This window comes from Biomphalaria glabrata, chromosome 11, assembly GCF_947242115.1.
Source record: "Biomphalaria glabrata chromosome 11, xgBioGlab47.1, whole genome shotgun sequence".
NCBI lineage: Eukaryota > Metazoa > Mollusca > Gastropoda > Planorbidae > Biomphalaria > Biomphalaria glabrata.
Window position 1 is genome coordinate 20,254,247 of NC_074721.1, and position 20,839 is coordinate 20,275,085.

General features: G+C 33.6%; 1 protein-coding gene across 1 annotated transcript; it reads left to right on the forward strand.

The window, feature by feature from the left end:
* The first annotated feature begins 4,942 nt into the window (after positions 1-4,942).
* On the forward strand, positions 4,943-20,661 carry LOC106051152 (WD repeat, SAM and U-box domain-containing protein 1-like). Its single transcript, XM_056045736.1, has 13 exons — positions 4,943-5,112; positions 6,451-6,538; positions 7,668-7,859; positions 8,919-9,148; positions 10,683-10,894; positions 11,047-11,145; positions 11,346-11,439; positions 11,861-11,894; positions 12,064-12,104; positions 12,765-12,871; positions 14,319-14,537; positions 15,869-16,024; positions 18,109-20,661. The coding sequence occupies exons 2-13, from the start codon at positions 6,470-6,472 to the stop codon at positions 18,255-18,257; spliced, it is 1,602 nt and encodes a 533-aa protein (XP_055901711.1). The 5' UTR covers positions 4,943-5,112; positions 6,451-6,469; the 3' UTR covers positions 18,258-20,661.
* Positions 20,662-20,839: the final 178 nt, after the last annotated feature.

Here is a 20,839-nt window from a genome sequence, read left to right on the forward strand (position 1 = left end):
ATGTAGGCTATTACAGCAGCGCTCTAAGTATTCACTTATGTAGGCTATTACAGCTGCGCTCTAAGTATTCACTTATGTAGGCTATTACAGCAGCGCTCTAAGTATTCACTTATGTAGGCTATTACAGCAGCGCTCTAGGTATTCACTTATGTAGGCTATTACAGCAGCGCTCTAAGTATTCACTTATGTAGGCTATTACAGCAGCGCTCTAAGTATTCACTTATGTAGGCTATTACAGCAGCGCTGTAAGTATTCACTTATGTAGGCTATTACAGCAGCGCTCTAAGTATTCACTTATGTAGGCTATTACAGCAGCGCTCTAAGTATTCACTTATGTAGGCTATTACAGCAGCGCTCTAGGTATTCACTTATGTAGGCTATTACAGCAGCGCTCTAAGTATTCACTTATGTAGGCTATTACAGCAGCGCTCTAAGTATTCACTTATGTAGGCTATTACAGCAGCGCTCTAGGTATTCACTTATGTAGGCTATTACAGCAGCGCTCTAAGTATTCATTTATGTAGGCTATTACAGCAGCGCTCTAAGTATTCACTTATGTAGGCTATTACAGCAGCGCTCTAAGTATTCACTTATGTAGGCTATTACAGCAGCGCTCTAAGTATTCACTTATGTAGGCTATTACAGCAGCGCTCAAAGTATTCACTTATGTAGGCTATTACAGCAGCGCTCTAAGTATTCACTTATGTAGGCTATTACAGCAGCGCTCTAAGTATTCACTTATGTAGGCTGGCGAATGGCTGCCTGGTCGTGCGGTTTGCGCGCTGGACTGTCGTTCGGATTTATCGACTGTCGAGGGTTCAAACCCTGCCCGCTCCCATTCCCCGTCGTCCTGCGGGAGGTTTGGACTAGGAAGTAAACTATCTTCAACTCTGAAGGAACATCCGAAACATGTAAAACATTTTACAAACATTACAGCAGCGCTCAAAGTATTCACTTATGTAGGCTATTACAGCAGCGCTCTAAGTATTCACTTATGTAGGCTATTACAGCAGCGCTCTAGGTATTCACTTATGTAGGCTATTACAGCAGCGCTCTAAGTATTCACTTATGTAGGCTATTACAGCAGCGCTCTAAGTATTCATTTATGTAGGCTATTACAGCAGCGCTCTAAGTATTCACTTATGTAGGCTATTACAGCAGCGCTCTAAGTATTCACTTATGTAGGCTATTACAGCAGCGCTCTAAGTATTCACTTATGTAGGCTATTACAGCAGCGCTCAAAGTATTCACTTATGTAGGCTATTACAGCAGCGCTCTAAGTATTCACTTATGTAGGCTGGCGGATGGCTGCCTGGTCGTGCGGTTTGCGCGCTGGACTGTCGTTCGGATTTATCGACTGTCGAGGGTTCAAACCCTGCCCGCTCCCATTCCCCGTCGTCCTGCGGGAGGTTTGGACTAGGAAGTAAACTATCTTCAACTCTGAAGGAACATCCGAAACATGTAAAACATTTTACAAACATTACAGCAGCGCTCAAAGTATTCACTTATGTAGGCTATTACAGCAGCGCTCTAGGTATTCACTTATGTAGGCTATTACAGCAGCGCTCTAAGTATTCACTTATGTAGGCTATTACAGCAGCGCTCTAAGTATTCACATATGTAGGCTATTACAGCAGCGCTCAAAGTATTCACTTATGTATTACAGACGTTACTTATTGTATAGCTTTGTGCCAAATTATCTGAAACCTTCATGATTATTAAAGTGTAGGCCCTACGTGGCTTCTGATCCTTGACATTCAACTTGTAAACCTTAAGGCCATGTAGGGGTCTACTTTTTTTTTAGAGGTGTGAGCTACTCATTAGCATGGCTCTACACTCTACAGTGTAGATGTTGCAATCAATTATTTATTGTTATCAAGAGCGATCTGTTTTGTTTGGAGTTAAAAATTAATGGTGTTCTTTTCCTACGTATAGTTCTCACTCATTGGGCTGATTTATATAATCTAGGTCTTGGATTGCACAAATTGTCTGCATGACTTTTGAACAGGCTATTTAAAAAAAAAAACAACAACACATTAATGGTTTAAAATATAGACTCATAGACTATATATAAAGTCTATGGTTTAAATAAATTAGTTGCCTTATATTTTGTAATTCTGAATAGATATTTATCTTGTAGACCTATTGATTAATTTGTTCCAAAAAAAATGTGTTTTCTGTATTAAAAAAACAACTTGAAATGTAACGAATAGGCTACTAGTCGACAGGCGGCGTAACATACGCCGCTATTTTGCAGTCCGGCCGGCAACCTATGCGACCGCATTGGGCCCCGCACTTTCATAGGACCCGCGCTAATTCTATAGGTGTATAAATTATTAAATTAAACCATATTATAACTTAAGACAGATTTCCCGCGCCCTCCTGTCGATCTAAAATCTAAGAAGAGCTCCTGGAAATCTCCCGAAATTACAAAATATACGAAAAAGTCCTTAAAATATACGGAAATATAAAGACAAAAATTGTCATTTTGGGGGTGTCATTCAAAATGGAAAACGCCAATCCTACGCTCGATAAATAAAAACGGCCTTATTTATACAGCCGTAATTGTATAATCTGGTGAAAGAAGCTTCTCGCGCATCAAACTAATGAAGAATTAATTGAGGTCAACAATTCTCAAAGATAGATTGAAGCATTTGGTAATTCTTGCTATTGAGCGTGATCTATTTAGGAAACAGAATTATCATGACATACTGTATGACTTTGTTACACGCAAGGTTAGCAAAGTAATTCTGTACGTAGTAAAGAATGAATAAAATGCATTGACGAATTTATTTTCTAATACAAACTCTTACATTTCACTTATTGACCGCTTCCCTACCCAAACTTGGCCCCGCGAAATCAGTTTCGCATAGGACCCCACAATGCTTAAGTCCGGCCCTGCTATTTAGTGACGGGTGAATATACATAGTAGATTAATTGTTCTCTTTCCATGACTTCTTGGTCACAATGGTTAAGTCCGGCGCTGCTATTTAGTGTTTGTAAAATGTTTTACATTTTCGGATGTTCCTTCAGAGTTGAAGATAGTTTACTTCTTAGTCTAAACCTCCAGTAGGACGAAAGGGGGGGGGGGGGGAACGGCAGGGTTTGACAGTCCAGCACGCAGCCATCCGTAGCGACGAGTGAATACTCACTTGTTCTCTCCCCCCCCCCCCCCCTTGTCTTTTCGTGGGGTGACTATTTGCAGAAATAAGAGAGTGATCTTCCCTTTACTTCTTGCTCGTCCAAACTGTTGAGCGAAGAAGAGAATTATATAGATAGATAGGCCTACATATATCTATGACTTGTGGGGCGAAATGTCCCAATGGCCAAGAGCTTTAATTTTTTTTTAAGTTACTTATCTGGGGTACTTATCAGACGATCAAAGGATGACAAATCTTAATATTACAACTTACTCAGGGGCGTAGCTAGGAATTTCCCATCGTTTTGGGGCACGGGGATCTTGACATCTTTGGGGGCCCCTGCATTTTGCGTTATATTTCATTTTTAATGTAAAAAACACTAATTTGGGGCCCACCTCTAGTGGGGGCCCGGGGGGATTTTCAAAATCTCCCCACTCCTCCCCCCACCCTAACTACGCCACTGAACTTACTTTTTTTTTTTTTACGTTTTCCAGAGGAGCAACAGCACCTCTCCGCCGAATTCGGTTCTTAGCAGCTTTAAAATTCCTTATCTACTCCGATGCCATTCCAGTATATATGTCCTCAACTTCTTTCAGGCCCAAGCCTGCCCACTTTCCTCCTTCCTTGCAGATTCCAATCAAGTGTCTGCCTTGCAACATTGGTCCTTGGTTTTCAAGGCTGTGTCCTATGTAGCTCCAATTTGTCTTTTTAATATCCTGCCCGGGCTTGAATCTCTCACATAAGTTGACAGTAGATATTTTTTTTCGGGCCTCCTAAATTCACAATATTCAGCAACTGTTTGTGCAGGTCTGGAGTTTTTCCATATTTGTTTTCCATGTCTCGGAACTTAATAGATTCGAAGAACCGAATTTACGTTTGTATTCAAAAAGATATTGTTCTGTAAAGACAGTGCTTTGGAGCGCTAGATTGGATGAAGAGTGGTAAAAGGCAAACCTATTTAACCTATAGCCTAGCTTTCAAATTAAAAAGGAGGACCAAAAAGTCAGTATAAACTTGACATTGATGAAACGTATCGACAAACGAAAGGCTACAAAACTATATCAGTTCTTTGTTGTTGTTTTTTTTCCCTCAACCTTCAGCGCGTCCTGAGTGTCCTCGGTGCCGAACTTTTTCATGTGCTGCAGAAATGTATTGCCTACAGCGCAATATGAATATGCCTACTACAAAATAAAGAACCCATATCGAATGCAGTTAATAAGGGTATACTTATAGGACGATTAGATAGGCCGGCCAAAGGAGGTAAACGTAGGCCTACATATGTTAAGATATATTTTAGATACATAAATTAAATCGTCCTGATAAGATCATCCTCGTCTTCAGTAAAGACATTTTGTAGCTGGCTTAATTTTTGTTATTTGGTCACGCAAATTTTATACCACAACCGTTTTGAGGCGATGAAGATGGGTAGAAACGAATTGGCGGAGAAATATTGAAAAGTCTTCTTTAAAAAAAAAAGTCTTTAGTCGACCAAGTTGCTGACGCTTCGATCTAATACACATACAAACATATAAAAAAATATATTGTTGGTTATATAATTGTCATAGACATGCTTATCTATGTTTTATTTAGGTGCCATTGTTGCCTCAAATATTTTGGCACCCTTTAACCCAGTTAATATACTAGATCTACGTCTAATGTATAATTATGCCTCTGCATTATGACGCTGTAGACACGCCAGTACACCAGCTAGGGCAGATTATGAAGCCAAGGTAAACATTTAGGAGATCAACGGCTGTTCATTGATTGCATTGCCTGAAAATTTATCTCCCTTACTCTAGTCACATGACAGCAGTTTACTGTCGACCAGTCAAGCACCATTAGTTTCATTTCGATCGTGTAAACAAATGAAATAGCACACTCAGACTCTCTCAGTGATAGTGCATTCACAATTATATCTATATAGACTAATATAGAGTAGATGTATGTAGATCTAGATCTACTTTAAATCTAGATATATAGTAGCTTCTTATATTAGGCACAGCTCATCAAATTCTCCTTTTAGAAACACGTCGCTTTTTTTGTTTATAATTAATTTGTTTTTATGTTTGGAGCTAAAAACGATGTTTCGGGACAGTGCATGTCCAATTTAAGATAAGTTCCTGTATTTTTGTTCCGCTTTTCCAAAGCAGATGGCAGTTTTTTAGATTCTCGGTAACCAAGTATGTAAAGCTATTGTTTAAACCTCCCCCGGCAATTCATACCCATATAAGGGATGAAGGCTATATTATGAGCCTGTTTGATCGTAGGCTGGTGGATCTATCAAAATAAGCTTTTAAACATCTTTAGAAAGACATTCCAATCACATTCATACTGTTAGCTGTTAAATAAAATTTAAAAAGGAGGTGTTTCAATGAATAATAATGAATTAAACACATTCTCCTATAGTGCACAAGGCAAAATCGTAATAAGAAATATTATTGGGAATTAATAAATCTATGATTTTTTTCAATAAATAAATGTGACCTAGATCGAGATATCTAGAATATATAATTTATGAATGAAAGAAAAAGTGCGGGCTGCTAATTTGAAGCCAGAGACCATGCCCACTGCAGGTGATCACACCAGGCGAGCGCTGGTGGTGAGGAGAGGTATACACTAAGCGTGTAGTGTCACAACCTATCATACAGGCAGTGGAAGGAAGGGGGAGAGAGTCATGAAAAGAATTATAAGCATCTATGGGAGGGAGGGGATGTAACAAAACGAACATCCAAATTATGAAAAGAAGAGGGTCCTTGGATGGGAATTAAAAGAAAGAGACAGAGAATGCATGTAGCCTAGTTGAAAATATCATGTTTGTTTGATTATAATAATTAATTTATAGATCTATAATTATATAGATTTATTTCTGTTTCTACACATAGATTATATAGGTAGGCATATATATATATATATATATATATATAGAGAGAGAGAGGCAATATACTATAAATACATATTGCAGAAGTGAATCTACTTCTTTTAATACAATCTAAATAATTTTTAATTAACACAGATATAATTTATTAGCAATAACATAGTGGTGTTTCTTAACGGTGCTCGATGTGTGCTGAAGGAGAAAGCACAAAAACTGCGTTTATTATAGGAGCATGAAGTGACCTGATTTATTTTAAAATAAAATCTTGACTATGAGTGGTAATTCAAAGAAACACAGCTATTTTTATAGTCCTTTAGTTGCAGAATAAGAATCTGCTTTCAGTTTTTTTGTAAGTTAAACCGTCACCAAATAAAAAAATAAAATAAAAATTTGACCTAGTTCCCGAATACGGTGTGCCTAATATAAGAATCTACTATATAGATCTATATTCTAAATGTTTGTATCAAGATACAGAGTTGTTCACGGAAAGGATTTACGATACTCAAATGACATGTCAGATAGGGTAAGATATCTAAGATTTAGATTAGCCCTGCCCTAGGCTACTTTATTAATTTAAAAATAGAAATAAAACTTATTTATTTAAGTATCTAACTAAGAGTAAGACTAAGACTTAGTAAGACGTCTAAGATTAATTTAAAGTTAAAGATAGACTCTAACTCTAGACAGTCTAGAATAGATCTAGATCTATATTCTAGATTTAGATCTAGTGTAGCTTCTTTCTAATCTAGACTCTAGACTAGATATTGTCATTATTGACCATAATGAATGATAATGTCACCATAAGCCATAAGAATGCCGTTATGATAAGCTCTATTATACTTCTAGAATCATAGAATCTAGATCTAGTAAATAAAGTAATTTTACTGTAAATCATATACTAGATCTATAATAGTATCTAATCTATAGACTATAGAAGAGGGGACTCAAATATATATTATATTAGTAATATAAATTAATAATACTAGATTAGATCTATATTGACTATATCTAATATAAATTATAATAGATTAATTGATCTATCTAGATGTGTACTTTACTTCTAGATCAAGACTCTAGACTACTTTATTGAAACTTTATTCAATTTATTGATCATTATTTGGAATTGTGTTGTGATTACTAAAGTTAACTAGAGTCTAGATCTATCATCTAGCCAGGACACCTAGGACTTTTTTTTTTAAATTAAAAATTACTACAACAATTTTGAACAACATGACCAGATCTTTAAATAAACTTTATGTGAAAAAAAACTGGTTTTTGAAGGAAAGACATAACTGGATTTTTTTTTAATTATTATTTTGAGATTTATCTTGAAAAGGGCATTTTAGACATTATTATTTTTTGCAGTATTACATGAAAATTGTTGATTTATTGTTGTTACTAAACTGTGGGGGAAAAAAGTATGAAAATCTACAATAAGAAAAAAAAAAACCAGGACAGTTGGTAATTACTTTTGCTTTACATTCTACCATTGTAAATAAAGAATGTTTTATCTTTATAATGTATAAAGTGTATAATGAAACCTTTCTTTTAAAAAAATCCTATCACTTTGATACATAAAGGTGAATTTCTCAATCTTAATTATCATTTTTAGTAACACTTTAAATAAAAATAATTATCATTTTCTAATTTAGAGAGTCAGGGGAAGTGACAGTATTGTTGCCAGCAATATACATACAATCACAGCTCATGAAGGTGACGTGACAGCCGTTGCATTTTCTAATACTGTTCTAGCAACATGTTCATCTGACAAAACAGTCAGGTTATGGAGTAATACCGATTTTCTAGAGTTGCCTTCTTCACCTTTGTTGGGACACAAATATTTGGTCAGTAGAAAAAAAAGACAACTTTAAAAATTATTTAAGTTTAACTGTTCAGATTTTATTTTTTCAAAATAAGAAAACGATAGTAATTTTTCACAAGCTCTAGAAAGTATGGTACCAGGCATCAAATATAACAGAATGTAAAGCTGCTGTCTAGGGGCTTGGATCCCTGACAAGCAACTCCAAGCCCTTGTTCAGTCTTTTGACATGGCAACAAGCTATTGGTTAAAACTGCCCACTGGTTGTGACATTGCATGTTAGTGTTCAGGTCTTCTATAACCATTGGTCTCGCTCAGATCTCCAACTCTAATTCTCTCAGTCTCCCGTCACCAACTAACTTCAAATCTTACACACCTCATATTCCCCTATACCCATTCACATAGACCTGTTGACCCTGATCTCATCCCTTCATGTTAGCCATAGTCAACCTTTCAGTATCTGAGGTAAAGTCTCACCCCTTCATGTTAGCCATAGTCAACCTTTCAATATCTGAGGTAAAGTCTCACCCCTTCATGTTAGCAATAGCCAACCTTTCAATATCTGAGTTACAGTAAGTCTCTAAATTTAACCCTACCATGAATAGAACCAAACATGGTTTGCTTTAGCAATAATTTGCAAAGCAGCCTTTATAAGAGCCATTCAGCTAACCCTTTCTTGTAGCTGCTGCCCTGTGTTTTCATTCAAGCCCCAATAGTAAACTGATCTAAGCTTTTCTTAGAAGCAAGCTTTGATCCCTGATATTGGAATCCCCACTGTGTAGCTGTTGTATAAACTTTTATTGATAAATTCAGCAATACAGATTAGATATTCGTATATGGCGCTATCATAGTTAAACTACTAGCTTCAAATATAACTAGACATAATATGACTCATATTAAGTAAGAATTTTAGATTGTTCAACAGATATTAATGAAAAATAAATCTTGAGCTTTACTATAATCAATACATCAGTATGGAATATTAAATAAATTCTTCATTGCTATGCAAGTTTGTTGAATTGTGAGAGCATTACATTAGTTTGTTCTTAGTAGGCCCATGCTTTTGCTTTGTAATTATTTTCAGATTCATTGCTGTGAGTTTTCTCCCCTTGGTTTCACCTTAGCTACATGTTCCCAGGATGGAACTCTAAGGATTTGGGATATTAAGACAGGGGAATGTGTCTTGTGTGCATCTCACCCCAGCAAGTGTGCAATCAGAGTGTGCAGGTTCTCATCAGACGGAGCTAAACTTGTCACTGGTGGAGATGATGAAACAGTTTGTTTATGGAATGTAGCTGAGAAAAGGATAATTAGGTGAGAAATTTTGTATTTAATTTTGTAATCATAATTTATGTTTCTTTGACAATGTCTGTGCATTGTGAACTCCTCATCAATATCTCTCCATCTTTGTTGAGCCTTAGCATAAATTAGGCCGTAGTTTATTGATTGACTCAGCCAAAGTAATTCAATCTTGTATTGATCACTAACTGAAATCAATTGATGAATCATTTTTTAATGGATGCAACTCACTGCAAAAAAAAAATTGAAAGTTTTTGTTTTTTTTTTAAAGAAGAAAATATTTTAATTTGTTGAAATTGTGCATTTTGTTTTATTTAACTTAACTTTTATTAACTAAGTATTTTTTTATTATTTTTTTTTTAACTTTCTATTTCTTCAGTGTTTAGTGTATTGTAGCACTACATTTCTTTTATTGTATGTGAAAATGTGTTGTCTATTGTAGCACTACACAATAGTTCTCAAACTTTTACTAGTGATACTTCTCAGACAAACAATGTATGTTCATGCACTCTTAAGCTAGCTAGGTTGTCTATGGTAGTACTGTAAGCTCCACCACCTGGGTCAAACCCCAGTTTTTCTTGCATTATAAGCAGGACGATAAAGATATCAACAAAATATGTCTTACAAGAAAATTTTGACCATTCTGATGCAAGAAAGAGGGAAGACTACAAATTCATATTGAAATATCTTCTTCAGAAGAAGATTTTGAATCAATGTTGCTGCAGATATATCTTGTGAAACCAATATCTGCTATTAAGTTGAAATGATCTGAATTAATTTAATAAATACATTTTTGAAAAAATCAATACTAATGTAGTTTTTACTTGATATTCAGATATGCAACAAATACAAGTTTTTGTTTTTTAGTCATCATTTTGCACTATATCATTTGTTGTTTTTCCCATGTGTGTGCATTGTTTTGTAGTTGTTGATATATTAAAGATAAGTGGTTGACTTATTAAAAAAGAAAAAAAAAGTTTTTCTTTTGTTTTATCTTTTATCTTCTTATATTATAGTTGATTGTGTCATACATGGCATGGATCTAGTCATGCATGTTAACCAATGACTTACATTCTGCCAAGGCATTGGTTTTCCTGGCTGGCTTTATTAGCAGTAGTGAGCATTTGTACAAATTTGTCCTAGCGTATGGAACAAGGAATGTGCCTTTATCTTTGTGTCTTTCTGGGTATTTTATTATTGTTATTTATTTATTGGGCCACAGGAAATACTGCACTCTTCATAAATCTTCGGACTTGAAGACAAGCCTTATTATTTATTTATTATTATTATTTCTTTATTATTATTTTGCTTGAGTTATTCCTCTTTATACTTTGAGGACAAACTAGTGGTACTGTATTTATTGGCAAAATTGTCCTGATACTTAAAAAGAAAAAAATTTCAATTGCAGTTCCCCCTCCCCCATCTACTAAAAACTATTTTAGGCATTTAACAAAGCACTATGTCAATTTGTTATATCTACATTTAAGTACAAGATATAATTCAAATGTGCATTAAAAATTTCAAGATCTTTTTTTTCCTTTGGTTTCAGATCATTCAAAGGACATGATGAAAGTGTAACCTCCACAGCTTTCTCTCCAGATGATAGTTATATAGTGTCCTGTAGTTCAGGGGGAGATCTTGGTGGTGACATGTTGGTTTGGGATGCCAGTTTTGGACATGGGAAGTTCTTGACCAGAGTTCATGACTGTCATGATTTAGGTGTTACATGTTGTTCATTTTCACCTAGATGTGGTATGCCAGGTAAAAATTATGCACAAAATGCACACATTTTAAAAACTTTTTTTTCACTTTTTTTTTTCGTCATTTAAATATTTGATGTATTAAGATTATAACTAACTCAAAATACTTTCTTCTTCTTTTTAAATTCTTTTTTTACCTTTACCTTTATTTAGACTCTCATTCAGATTCTTTGAAGAAATATCTTATAGCCACTTGTGGCAATGATAACCTGGTCAAACTTTGGAATTTGGTAGCAGAAGTGGGCTCAATCAGTATGTTAACATTTACTTTTTACTTGCATACACATTAATAAAAGGTATAAATAAACGAAACAAAAAAAAACAAACAATAATGAACAGATTTTAACATCAACATTTGCAAACAAAAAAACAATTTTTTAAATTATTTAAGCCAATGATTAGACTTTAACCAAATTATTATTAGCCATATTTATAACATACTTTTATTTTAGATGTGACAGTGAAGTTGGAGACAATGCTGCCTGGCCACAAAGATTCTGTTTTATGGCTTTGTTTTTCTCCTGATGGGAATCACATCGCTTCATGGTCAGCTTTTTTTTTTTAAGAACAGTAAAAGAAAACAACAATGTGCCATACATTTAAAATAATATAAGAGGCATTCTTATTTCTTGTGTATTGAAAATATGTGTTATTATTTCCATTGTATTCATTGTTGTTTTTTTTTAAAGAACAAAAATCAGCTATTCTCAGAATGGTTGATAAATGTTTTTAGGATCCTATATAAATCTTTTCCTTTCTTTTTGTCTTCAGAAAAATAAATAAAAATATTTTATACTTAAATTTCAACATATTAAAACTTTTTTATACACTTGAATAACAAAGAGGCTTTCTTTGAAGAAAAAAATAACTTTGTTAAAGTATTACATTTTGACTTAGTTTTTCTCTATGTCATTATTACCTGAGTTACTTCTTGTTAATCTTGAGTAATATGCTTGAAATGCTTCAGCTCCCTGGACAAGACAGTGCGCTTGTGGAATGTGGTAAGCTGTATAAGGTAGATTTGCTTGGTAAGGTAGATTGTCTTGTGTAACAATAGTAGTTTGGATATAGCAGTAAGCTAACAAGAACAGATTTTTATTATAATCATAATTGGTTGAAAATTCTTTCAATATAAAATACATTTTACATGTACATGTCTTTTTATTTCAGATGACTCAGCAAGCTATTATTAGCATTGATGAACATTTAAGGCAAGGAAGTTTTCAATAACAGAAATATTGATATTCTTTTAGTAAATTGACATATTTTTAAGCTTTTCCTGAAACTAATAAACAAATCATAAATTTTAAAGAAATATCATGGCTTGGCTCACATAGGTATTTTTTTTCCTCCACCTGCTGCTGTGTGTGTGTGTTAGTGTTATCAATTGCTTTGTACTCGCAGTGTTTGCTTGGATTCATTTCTCTATATCAAATGGTACTTTGGTAGTTTTTCCTTCCTGGGAGATTAGGCCAGCAAACATCATCCCTGCTTCTAGCTTCTTGATTAACTTCTTATTTGAGGAAGTTTGTTTTTCATTTCCTTTTTTCCAGTTCTCTCCCTCCACAATGTTCCAAGTTTCTCTTTTTTTTTTTACATGGAGCTATTTCTTTCAATGCTATTATTTGCATGGACATTCAGAGGACTTTATTTCCTCCATTTTTACTTAACAAAAGATCAAACATTCTTTTTTCTTTGCGTACACAAAAGACTTGCTTTGAAACTTTAGTGTGAAATCCTATTATTGGTAAATATTTATGCTGTCCAATGGATTGCGGAACAGTTTTGTATTTCTCTATTATGTTTATGTTGACTTTTTTTTTGTTTGTTTAAAGTGTTCACATAGAGTAATGTTTGTTTCTATTCCTCAGTTATGTGTCATTCTGTGCCTTCTCAAAAGATAGCAAGTATCTGGCTACAGCTTCTAATGACAGAACTGTTAAAGTATGGAAGCTGAGTGATACATCAGTTATTATGGGTTAGATTAACTTATCTATTGTTACTTTCAACCAATGATTAGTTCTTTTTACAAAGCTTAAATCAACTCACTCTGTCTGTCTGGTAAAAAGTTAGTACCTGTACAAGTTATTTCTCCAACACCCAAGAACCCAATCTTGGATCAAGTTGAAATATTGCGCAATAATTTCTTGTATCTGACAAAACAACAATCAATTTCAAAAATTTTCCAATTGGCTAATTAACTGTTGGTAATTAATTATTTTGTTTGATATGGAACAAGGGAAAAAATTGGTGGTTTTAAGTTGAATTAGTTACCTTGAGGAGGCTTTAGGTTCTTGAGTACAAATTCAAGTTATTAAACTTTTAATGCATTTAAAAAGCGATTATAGTAAGATTCACCCAGATACCCCCTTTTTCTCCATCCCAACCTCTCCTTTTCCCAACTGGTCCAGACAAGTGATAGGATCATAGCGCATTGAGAAGCGTGGTCGAGAGGCCAAGTACGCTTGAACTTGGCTTGGCTTGGCTACCTAGAAGGGGGCTAGAGGTTCGACACCCGACTCTGGCAGAGTTGTGTTTACTGAGGGCCTAAAGGCAGCACTGAAAACCAACCTCCCCCCCCCCACTGGTCCACAAAAGAGATAGGACCAAAAGCACTCTGAGCATGCTATAAGCATGAAAGTAGCGCTACATAAAAGCTATAATAATAATAATAATAAATAACTAAAAAGTGTGAAATTGAGCTAAAGAAAAAAAATTGGTAAAATATTTCTAATCACACAGATTTCTTATTGGTTGTCTAGGTCTATTGCAAATTGTATTACATGACTGATCCAAAATAATTGATACTATTACACTTAATATAAGCTTTTTTTTTTTAAAAGTATTTTTAATGTTTTTCTGTGTGTTCATCTTATTATTATTTTTAATTATAATTAGCTAATGGCCAATAGTTTTTTCCTTTATGCCACAATTTTATATGCTGATAATTTTTGAATTTATGAATCATTTTCAATTCCAACTTTGCATTTTAATTTTTCTTTTATTGTAATTTTAATGAAGTTAAGAAATTGTTTTGTTTTTTAAAAGAAGAAATCACTGATTATTTAAATAAAATCTGTTCTATATTTTAGTCCATCTTCAATACAAATGTAGTCTATGCTATTTAGGCCTTTATATAAGGATTTAAAAGTGATAGAAAACTAAATGTACCTCATTGGCTTGGTTAGGTAAAATATTTTATTGAATCCTACCTGTTCAGATGTTAACTAGAGAATCAAATAAATCAAGAAACTGTTGATTTTTCCATTGAAGAAATACAAATATTTTGAAAAAGTCTTAGAATTTATTTATTGATAAAATTAATTTTTTGTTATGTTATTTTTTGTTGTCTTTTTGCTTAATATCTAATTATACCGGTACTTTAAAATATTATAGTTTAAAATTTTTTTTATTTTAATAAATAGCAAACCTGAGTGGCTATGAAGAAGGAGGAATAACTCCAGGATATCCATCTAATGAAAGTTCTCAAATTCCTAATGAGGCTTGGTCTATAGAAGAAGTTTGTCAATGGTTGTCTTCTCTTGGACTTGGAGTATATGAGGAAACATTTCGTAAGAATGCCATTGATGGGAAAGAACTCAATGGCCTCACTGCCCATGATTTGGAAACAGTGCTTGGAGTGGGTAAGTCACCTATAGGTCAAATTATGTAACTGTATAATACAATGTAAAAACTCATCTCTTCTCATATCACAAGACATCTGTATAGTATGAAATAATTTTGACATGGTACAGTGTCTCCAGTGTTGAGATTTTCAATTCCTAACATTAGCTCACACTTTCTTTATAGTCTTCATCTTCTTTGTAATTGTCCTAAGAGTTGAGTCTAAGACTCTTGCAACTCAAGGCCTATGGAAGCTTGTCTTTAGAGTTGAGTCTAAGACTCTTGCAACTCAAGGTCTATGGAAGCCTGTCATTAGAGTTGAGTCTAAGATGCTTGCAACTCTACGCCTATGGAAGTTTGTCATTAGAGTTGAGTCTAAGACTCTTGCAACTCAAGGCCTATGGAAGCTTGTTAGAGTTGAGTCTAAGACTTTTGCAACTCAAGGCCTATGGAAGCTTGTCATTAGAGTTGAGTCTAAGACTCTTGCAACTCAATGCCTATGGAGACATTCCTTAATCTGCCTGTCTTAACAAACTTCTATCTGGGAAAGATCCAAGCAGATGTAAATTATTACATCCCTTTTGCTGATGATTCATATCCCAAGGCACTCAGATTAGAAGCAAGTCAAATGGCCGAGCAGACCTGGGAAACTCCCCCATATTTCTTCTCTGTACCACATCAGCCATGCATGTGTCTGCCATAAAATAGTCATTTGAGGAACTGTGTGAGGATAGTGGCATGTTTGTTGGGGCTTTCTTCCATCCCTGACAGAGCAACGGGTGTTTTTTTTTCTTCCCTATTGGTCTAATTGTCTCCTCTAATGACCGTTTCCACCAGAGCACCGCAGTAAGGCTGAGAAGCATTGCCCAGTTTGTGCCTTGTCAAAAATGTGGTAGGTGGTCAAAAGCAGAAGAGAAAACTCAACTGAAAAATTGATTCATTTATTTCAAACTAAATGTTTGCTCATAGAAGTCTGGCTGGTAGCTACATTGAAAGAACATTGCACCAACATTGTACATGATACCCTATATCCCTCTCCCTACCAGACCACAAAAGTGATTGGACCATAGTGCACCATAAGCATGATAGTTACACTTAACAAAAAATATGAATACAAAATAATCCCAATTGCACAAGTTTATTATTATTATTGTTAGTCAAAATAAAATTAAAAATTAATATATAATAATTGATGCAATTTCCCTCAAGCTTTGTTTTTTAAAAAGTTATTTTTTTTATTTTACATGTTAAAGGATAGGTTTGTGGAAGTGTAGTCTAATTCATTTGTGATTATGATTCATTGTTTTTTTTTTATTGGCTTTAACATTTCTCCATATAATTCTTTTTTTAGCTCCTCTGGGTCACAGAAGTAAGATTTTGAGAAACAGAAATTTAATTCCAGAAAGATCTTCCTGTATTAACAAGATTGGAGAGCCTAGCACTACACCTGAAGAATTCTTATGCCCCATTACCCATGAAATCATGAAGGAGCCAGTCATTGCATCAGGTCAAAAAAACAACTTTGTTTATCATGATTTAAGCACACAAAACATATAACCCATAGGAGTGGTTCACACTGATATTAGTTTGGTTTTCTGCATGGATTAAACATTTCATTAAGTTGTAAACTTTGTTTTTAATGTATTGAAGGGACTTGAGAATCCTACATTAAAAATTAACAAAAACAGCAGCTTCCAACTCACTACTGTTGTTTCTGACACCTTTTTTATTACTTCTTGTTAAGCTCACACAGGTGAATATGTATATGACTATACTTCAATGAGTAATGTTCTTGTATCTAGGTGAAAACTTTTTTATCTTATCTTCTTATTGTCACGAGTCGAGTCTATGACCTATTTCGACCAGTTTCTAGAAGCTCGAGTTCAAACCAGTGCAAGTGTCCAGCGTAAACAAGTTAATTTTAGGTATCCAATCAAAGAAAGGGGTTAAGGAAAAAAATAGCACATGTCAGCTTCTAGAAGGTCAAAGTTACTAAAATAATTATCTGAGAAGTTTCCATGATTCTGGAATGTACGATTAAGAAAGGTATAAATTAAGGGAAAGTCAGACGGGGTCCTCGCTCAGTCCTCGATTAGTAATGTTTATAAGTTTTGTGATATTAGCGGGTCCATTAGTTAAAGTTTTATTAAGTTGAAGTTATACTAAGTGAAGTTTTATGTATCTTTAAGTTTTATTTATGAAGTATCAAGTCAAGTTGTTATTGAATTGAGAAGTTAATTTGATGTGAAAGTTGAAGAAGTATTATTAAAGAAGTTTTAAGAAAATACAGAGAGATGTTTCTTTCTTCATTTCATTGAATTGTCAAGTTTGATAATATAATCCCCGGCAAGTGTGATTGTCACACTTATCTTATATGATACAGACGTTACTTCAAAAAAGAAGATGATTATGTCCTACGCTTCATTGCATTTAGTCATGCATATTAACCAATGACCTAAATTCTGCCAAGTCACTGGTTTTCCTGGCTAGCTCAGGCAACCCATTCCATGCTCTAATAGCACTGAGGAAGAAAGAGCATTTGTACAGATTTGTCCTAGCATATGGAACGAGGAATGTGCCTTTATCTTTATGTCTTTCTGAGTATTTTATTAAATTTTGTTTTTATATTCAGTGTTTTATGTATAATTGCTACTTTACTTTTACGTCTTCTATCCTGGAGGCTTTCTAAGGTTAGTGATTTTACTGAAGTGTTACTGTAGTCAAATGTGAGTATTCTGAAGTGTTACTGTAGTCAAATGTGAGTATTCGTTTGTTATGAATCTCACTGCTCTATTTTGTGCCTGTTCCTGTTTCTTAATGTTTTCATGAGTTGAGGGGTCCCAACAGAGGATGCATATTCTATTATTGGCCTAACCAAGGTTAAATAACATTTTAGTTTATGTTCTTATTTGATTTATAGAAATTTCTTTTAATAAATCCTAATGCTTTGTCTGATTTTTTGATAGTTTCATCAATATGGGGATTCCATGACAGTTTTTCATTTATTATAACACTTTTTAGCATTCTTTCCTCACTGCCAAGGCCTAAAATGTCATAATTTTTTAAAATATCTTTTATAATCTCTTATACTAAAATAAGATAACTTGGATATTTATGTGGTATCTTCTTTTTAAGTTAGCTTTTCAACATCATGATCATTCAGTAACATTTCTCAAGTTAGCTTGCATATGAGTTTGTATTTCTTTGTTGCAATATGTCAAAATATCCTGATATACCCCTGCTTTGCCTTCTTCTTAGCATCACCACAACTTCAGATATTTACCCAGCATAATAAATGGTGGCACATCAAACACATTTAATAATACTGGCACATAGAATATTCTAAAACTTACTTAGTCATGAAATTAAATACAAAATAATCAATGTTTCACACTTCCGCATAGTCAAGTAGTAGTCACTCTATGGAATGCCTAAGCAAAGTAAGCAATAACTTGGCCTGAAACTGTAGGAATTATATAGTATGGTTGATTTCATGTTTTCCAATAACCATATACGTAGAAATATTTTAAATTCCTTTTTTATTGTTATGTATATATACAAAAATGTAGAATGTGATTGAATATTTTTCAGATGGGTATACTTATGACAAGCTAGCTATGTTGAGTTGGTTAGAGAAAGAACAACGCAGCCCTATGACCAACATGAATCTTACCTCTGCAGAACTTGTGCCTAATCGCACTTTAAAAATGATGATCCAGAAATTCTTACAAAACAACTAACAAATCTTCCCTACACAGTGCATCTCACAAGACCAGTACACAAACAAAAAGTCAATTCTACAAGCTCTATATTTTTAACACTTTGTCTCAACTCCTCATTGCTATTCATTTTTATGTACATAAAAACACAACAATAAGGCCTTAAAAAAAAAACAATTATAAATATATATAATTATATTAGGTTCCTTTTCTGAATAGAAACCAACAATTCAAAGATATGTTCAAATAGTAAAAAACTGACGAGATAAAAGTACAGTTGAGTTTTTCCTAAGGTGCCCAGCAATATGAATAAATCTACAGTACTCCAACATTTTTGTTGTTGTTTATAAGCCAAGATAAAGGCTTTGAAAGAATAATTTATAAATTTTTTACTTCTGCAAGTGTCTATACAATGCAGGGTTAGTAAATAACCTTCATTATAACCTCTATTTGTATGCATTCAATGAGGATAGTCTGTATGTAATTATTATTACATGAAGATTTGTAAGGAACTAAAAATCCTAACCAAGGGATAGAAATAGCACTTTTTTGTGTGTGTGGGGGGGGGGGGGGAGAATTGTACTTTTTTTTTTTAAGTTTTTAAAAATGTGCATTTCTTTGGCACTTTGGTGAGGCAAAGAGCAGGCTATATTTTTAAAATGCAAAAAAGACTGCGTTTCAAAAGTAATTTTTGATGCAGTTTTTCAACAATTCCCAAAACATTTCCTTTAGTTTTAAAACCATAATTGTCATAAATGTACATTTTTACATGTTGTATACAGATTCCTTGAATTCTCCAACATTCCTATTTATTTAAGTGGCCTTTCATATAAATTCCCAATACATTTGTAGAGACTACTAGCTGTGTTCAATAGTTGACACATTGTACTCCCTTACTTCCCAGTTGGATATACATCTATAACCATCATCATAATCAGACTTCTTCTAGATGATAGGTCAAAAGTTTTGGGAAAAACTGGTCTACTGCAATGTTATTACATTTGCTTTTCCCCCACCTGTACGCTGACTTTTTCATACTTGCTATATTTGACCCATTCTTTGATAACCACATTGGCTGAATCCTGGGGTTTTTAATTTCAGAATCTTTTGGATGCCTCAGAGTCCACTGAGAACATATACATTAGTCAGTTATTGCACTTGTGAATATAGTCTACTGCAATGTTTCCTAAAGTGACTTAAACGTGTACCCCCAGAAGACTTTGGAGGGGGTACGCATTGCACCTCAATAACTATGCTGAAATACTGTTTTTTTATGTTCTGTAAATAAATTAGTAATAAGTTTTAATTCAAATTTTTAAAAAAAATATCATTTGATTTTATATTTCTATAAACTCATAATCAGTGTTATTAAACATCTTAAAAATGTATTTCTCAAATCTCTGTTAATAAATAGAGATCTTTTTTGAATGTCAAAAAGATTATATTCTATAATTGTTTGTGCACTTTTGAATGGTGCAACTCACAAACAGAATTCTTTATTGTAAGATTTATAGTTTTTGATGTTCCAATAAAAATGACATTAGAGTATTGCTTTGAATCTTCGCCATGTGAAGTGAAAAGACATTCATTAGTGTCTTAAAATACTCATTTTAACTCTCTGGTTTCTGAAACATGTCTATCCGGTTTTAACAGAAAACTTTCTGAACATCTTGTGTTTTCCAACTTCATATGTGAAGTTGCTTTTTCCATATTTGTAGAAATTAAGTAGAGAGAAAAGGAACAGAATATAGGATGAGGAACAGCATCTCAGATTAAAAATAATAACCAAGGAACCATGTTACATGATCTGTCATCTCAGCACATAGATGCAAGTACATGGAGAGGGTGGACTCAGTGTTTCAAAAATTTTAAAAGGGGTACACATAGGTCAAAAGTTTTGGGAAAAACTGGTCTACTGCAATGTTATTACATTTGTTAAATCTTAGAGTATTTTTTTATAAGTATGTGTCAATGATTTTGAAATAATTCAGGGTATGCTCTACCAGCTTTAGTAGTTCAACTACCATTAACCCTTGTTCAGCTGTATGACATCTTGAAATATTAGGTGAGTTTGACCCATTACTTTTGTTGTTACTTCACTTAAAATACTGTTTTGAAAGCCTTAACATGAGCCTTATGATGGCACATCCAGGAGTCATGTATACCCTTTTCAAGGGTTATTTGGAATATGCACAATATATAAATATATGTTAATTAGCCTTAAAAATTTTCTTTATTTTGTTGTGATTTGTCTTAAAAATCTGTAAAAAAAAAAAAAAAAAAAAAATTTAAATAGTCAATCAATAGCTTTTACAGAGCTAATTGAACTTTCCCTGTGATACTTGCATACATTTTATGTATTATATACATACTTTTGTAATTAAACTTGCTTTGTTTAGATACTAAATAAATTTATCTTTTGTGATTTACAGGCTTCACTGATAGATTGCTTAGTATTAAAATAGCTTTTTAAAAAAATATCAACTGTGATAATTAAGTCATTGTAAATTTATAAATCCATCCATTTAATTTATGAATTGTAAGCTGTTATACTTTACAAGCAAAAGTGAAACAATAGTCAGCCACTCAAGAATAGACACATC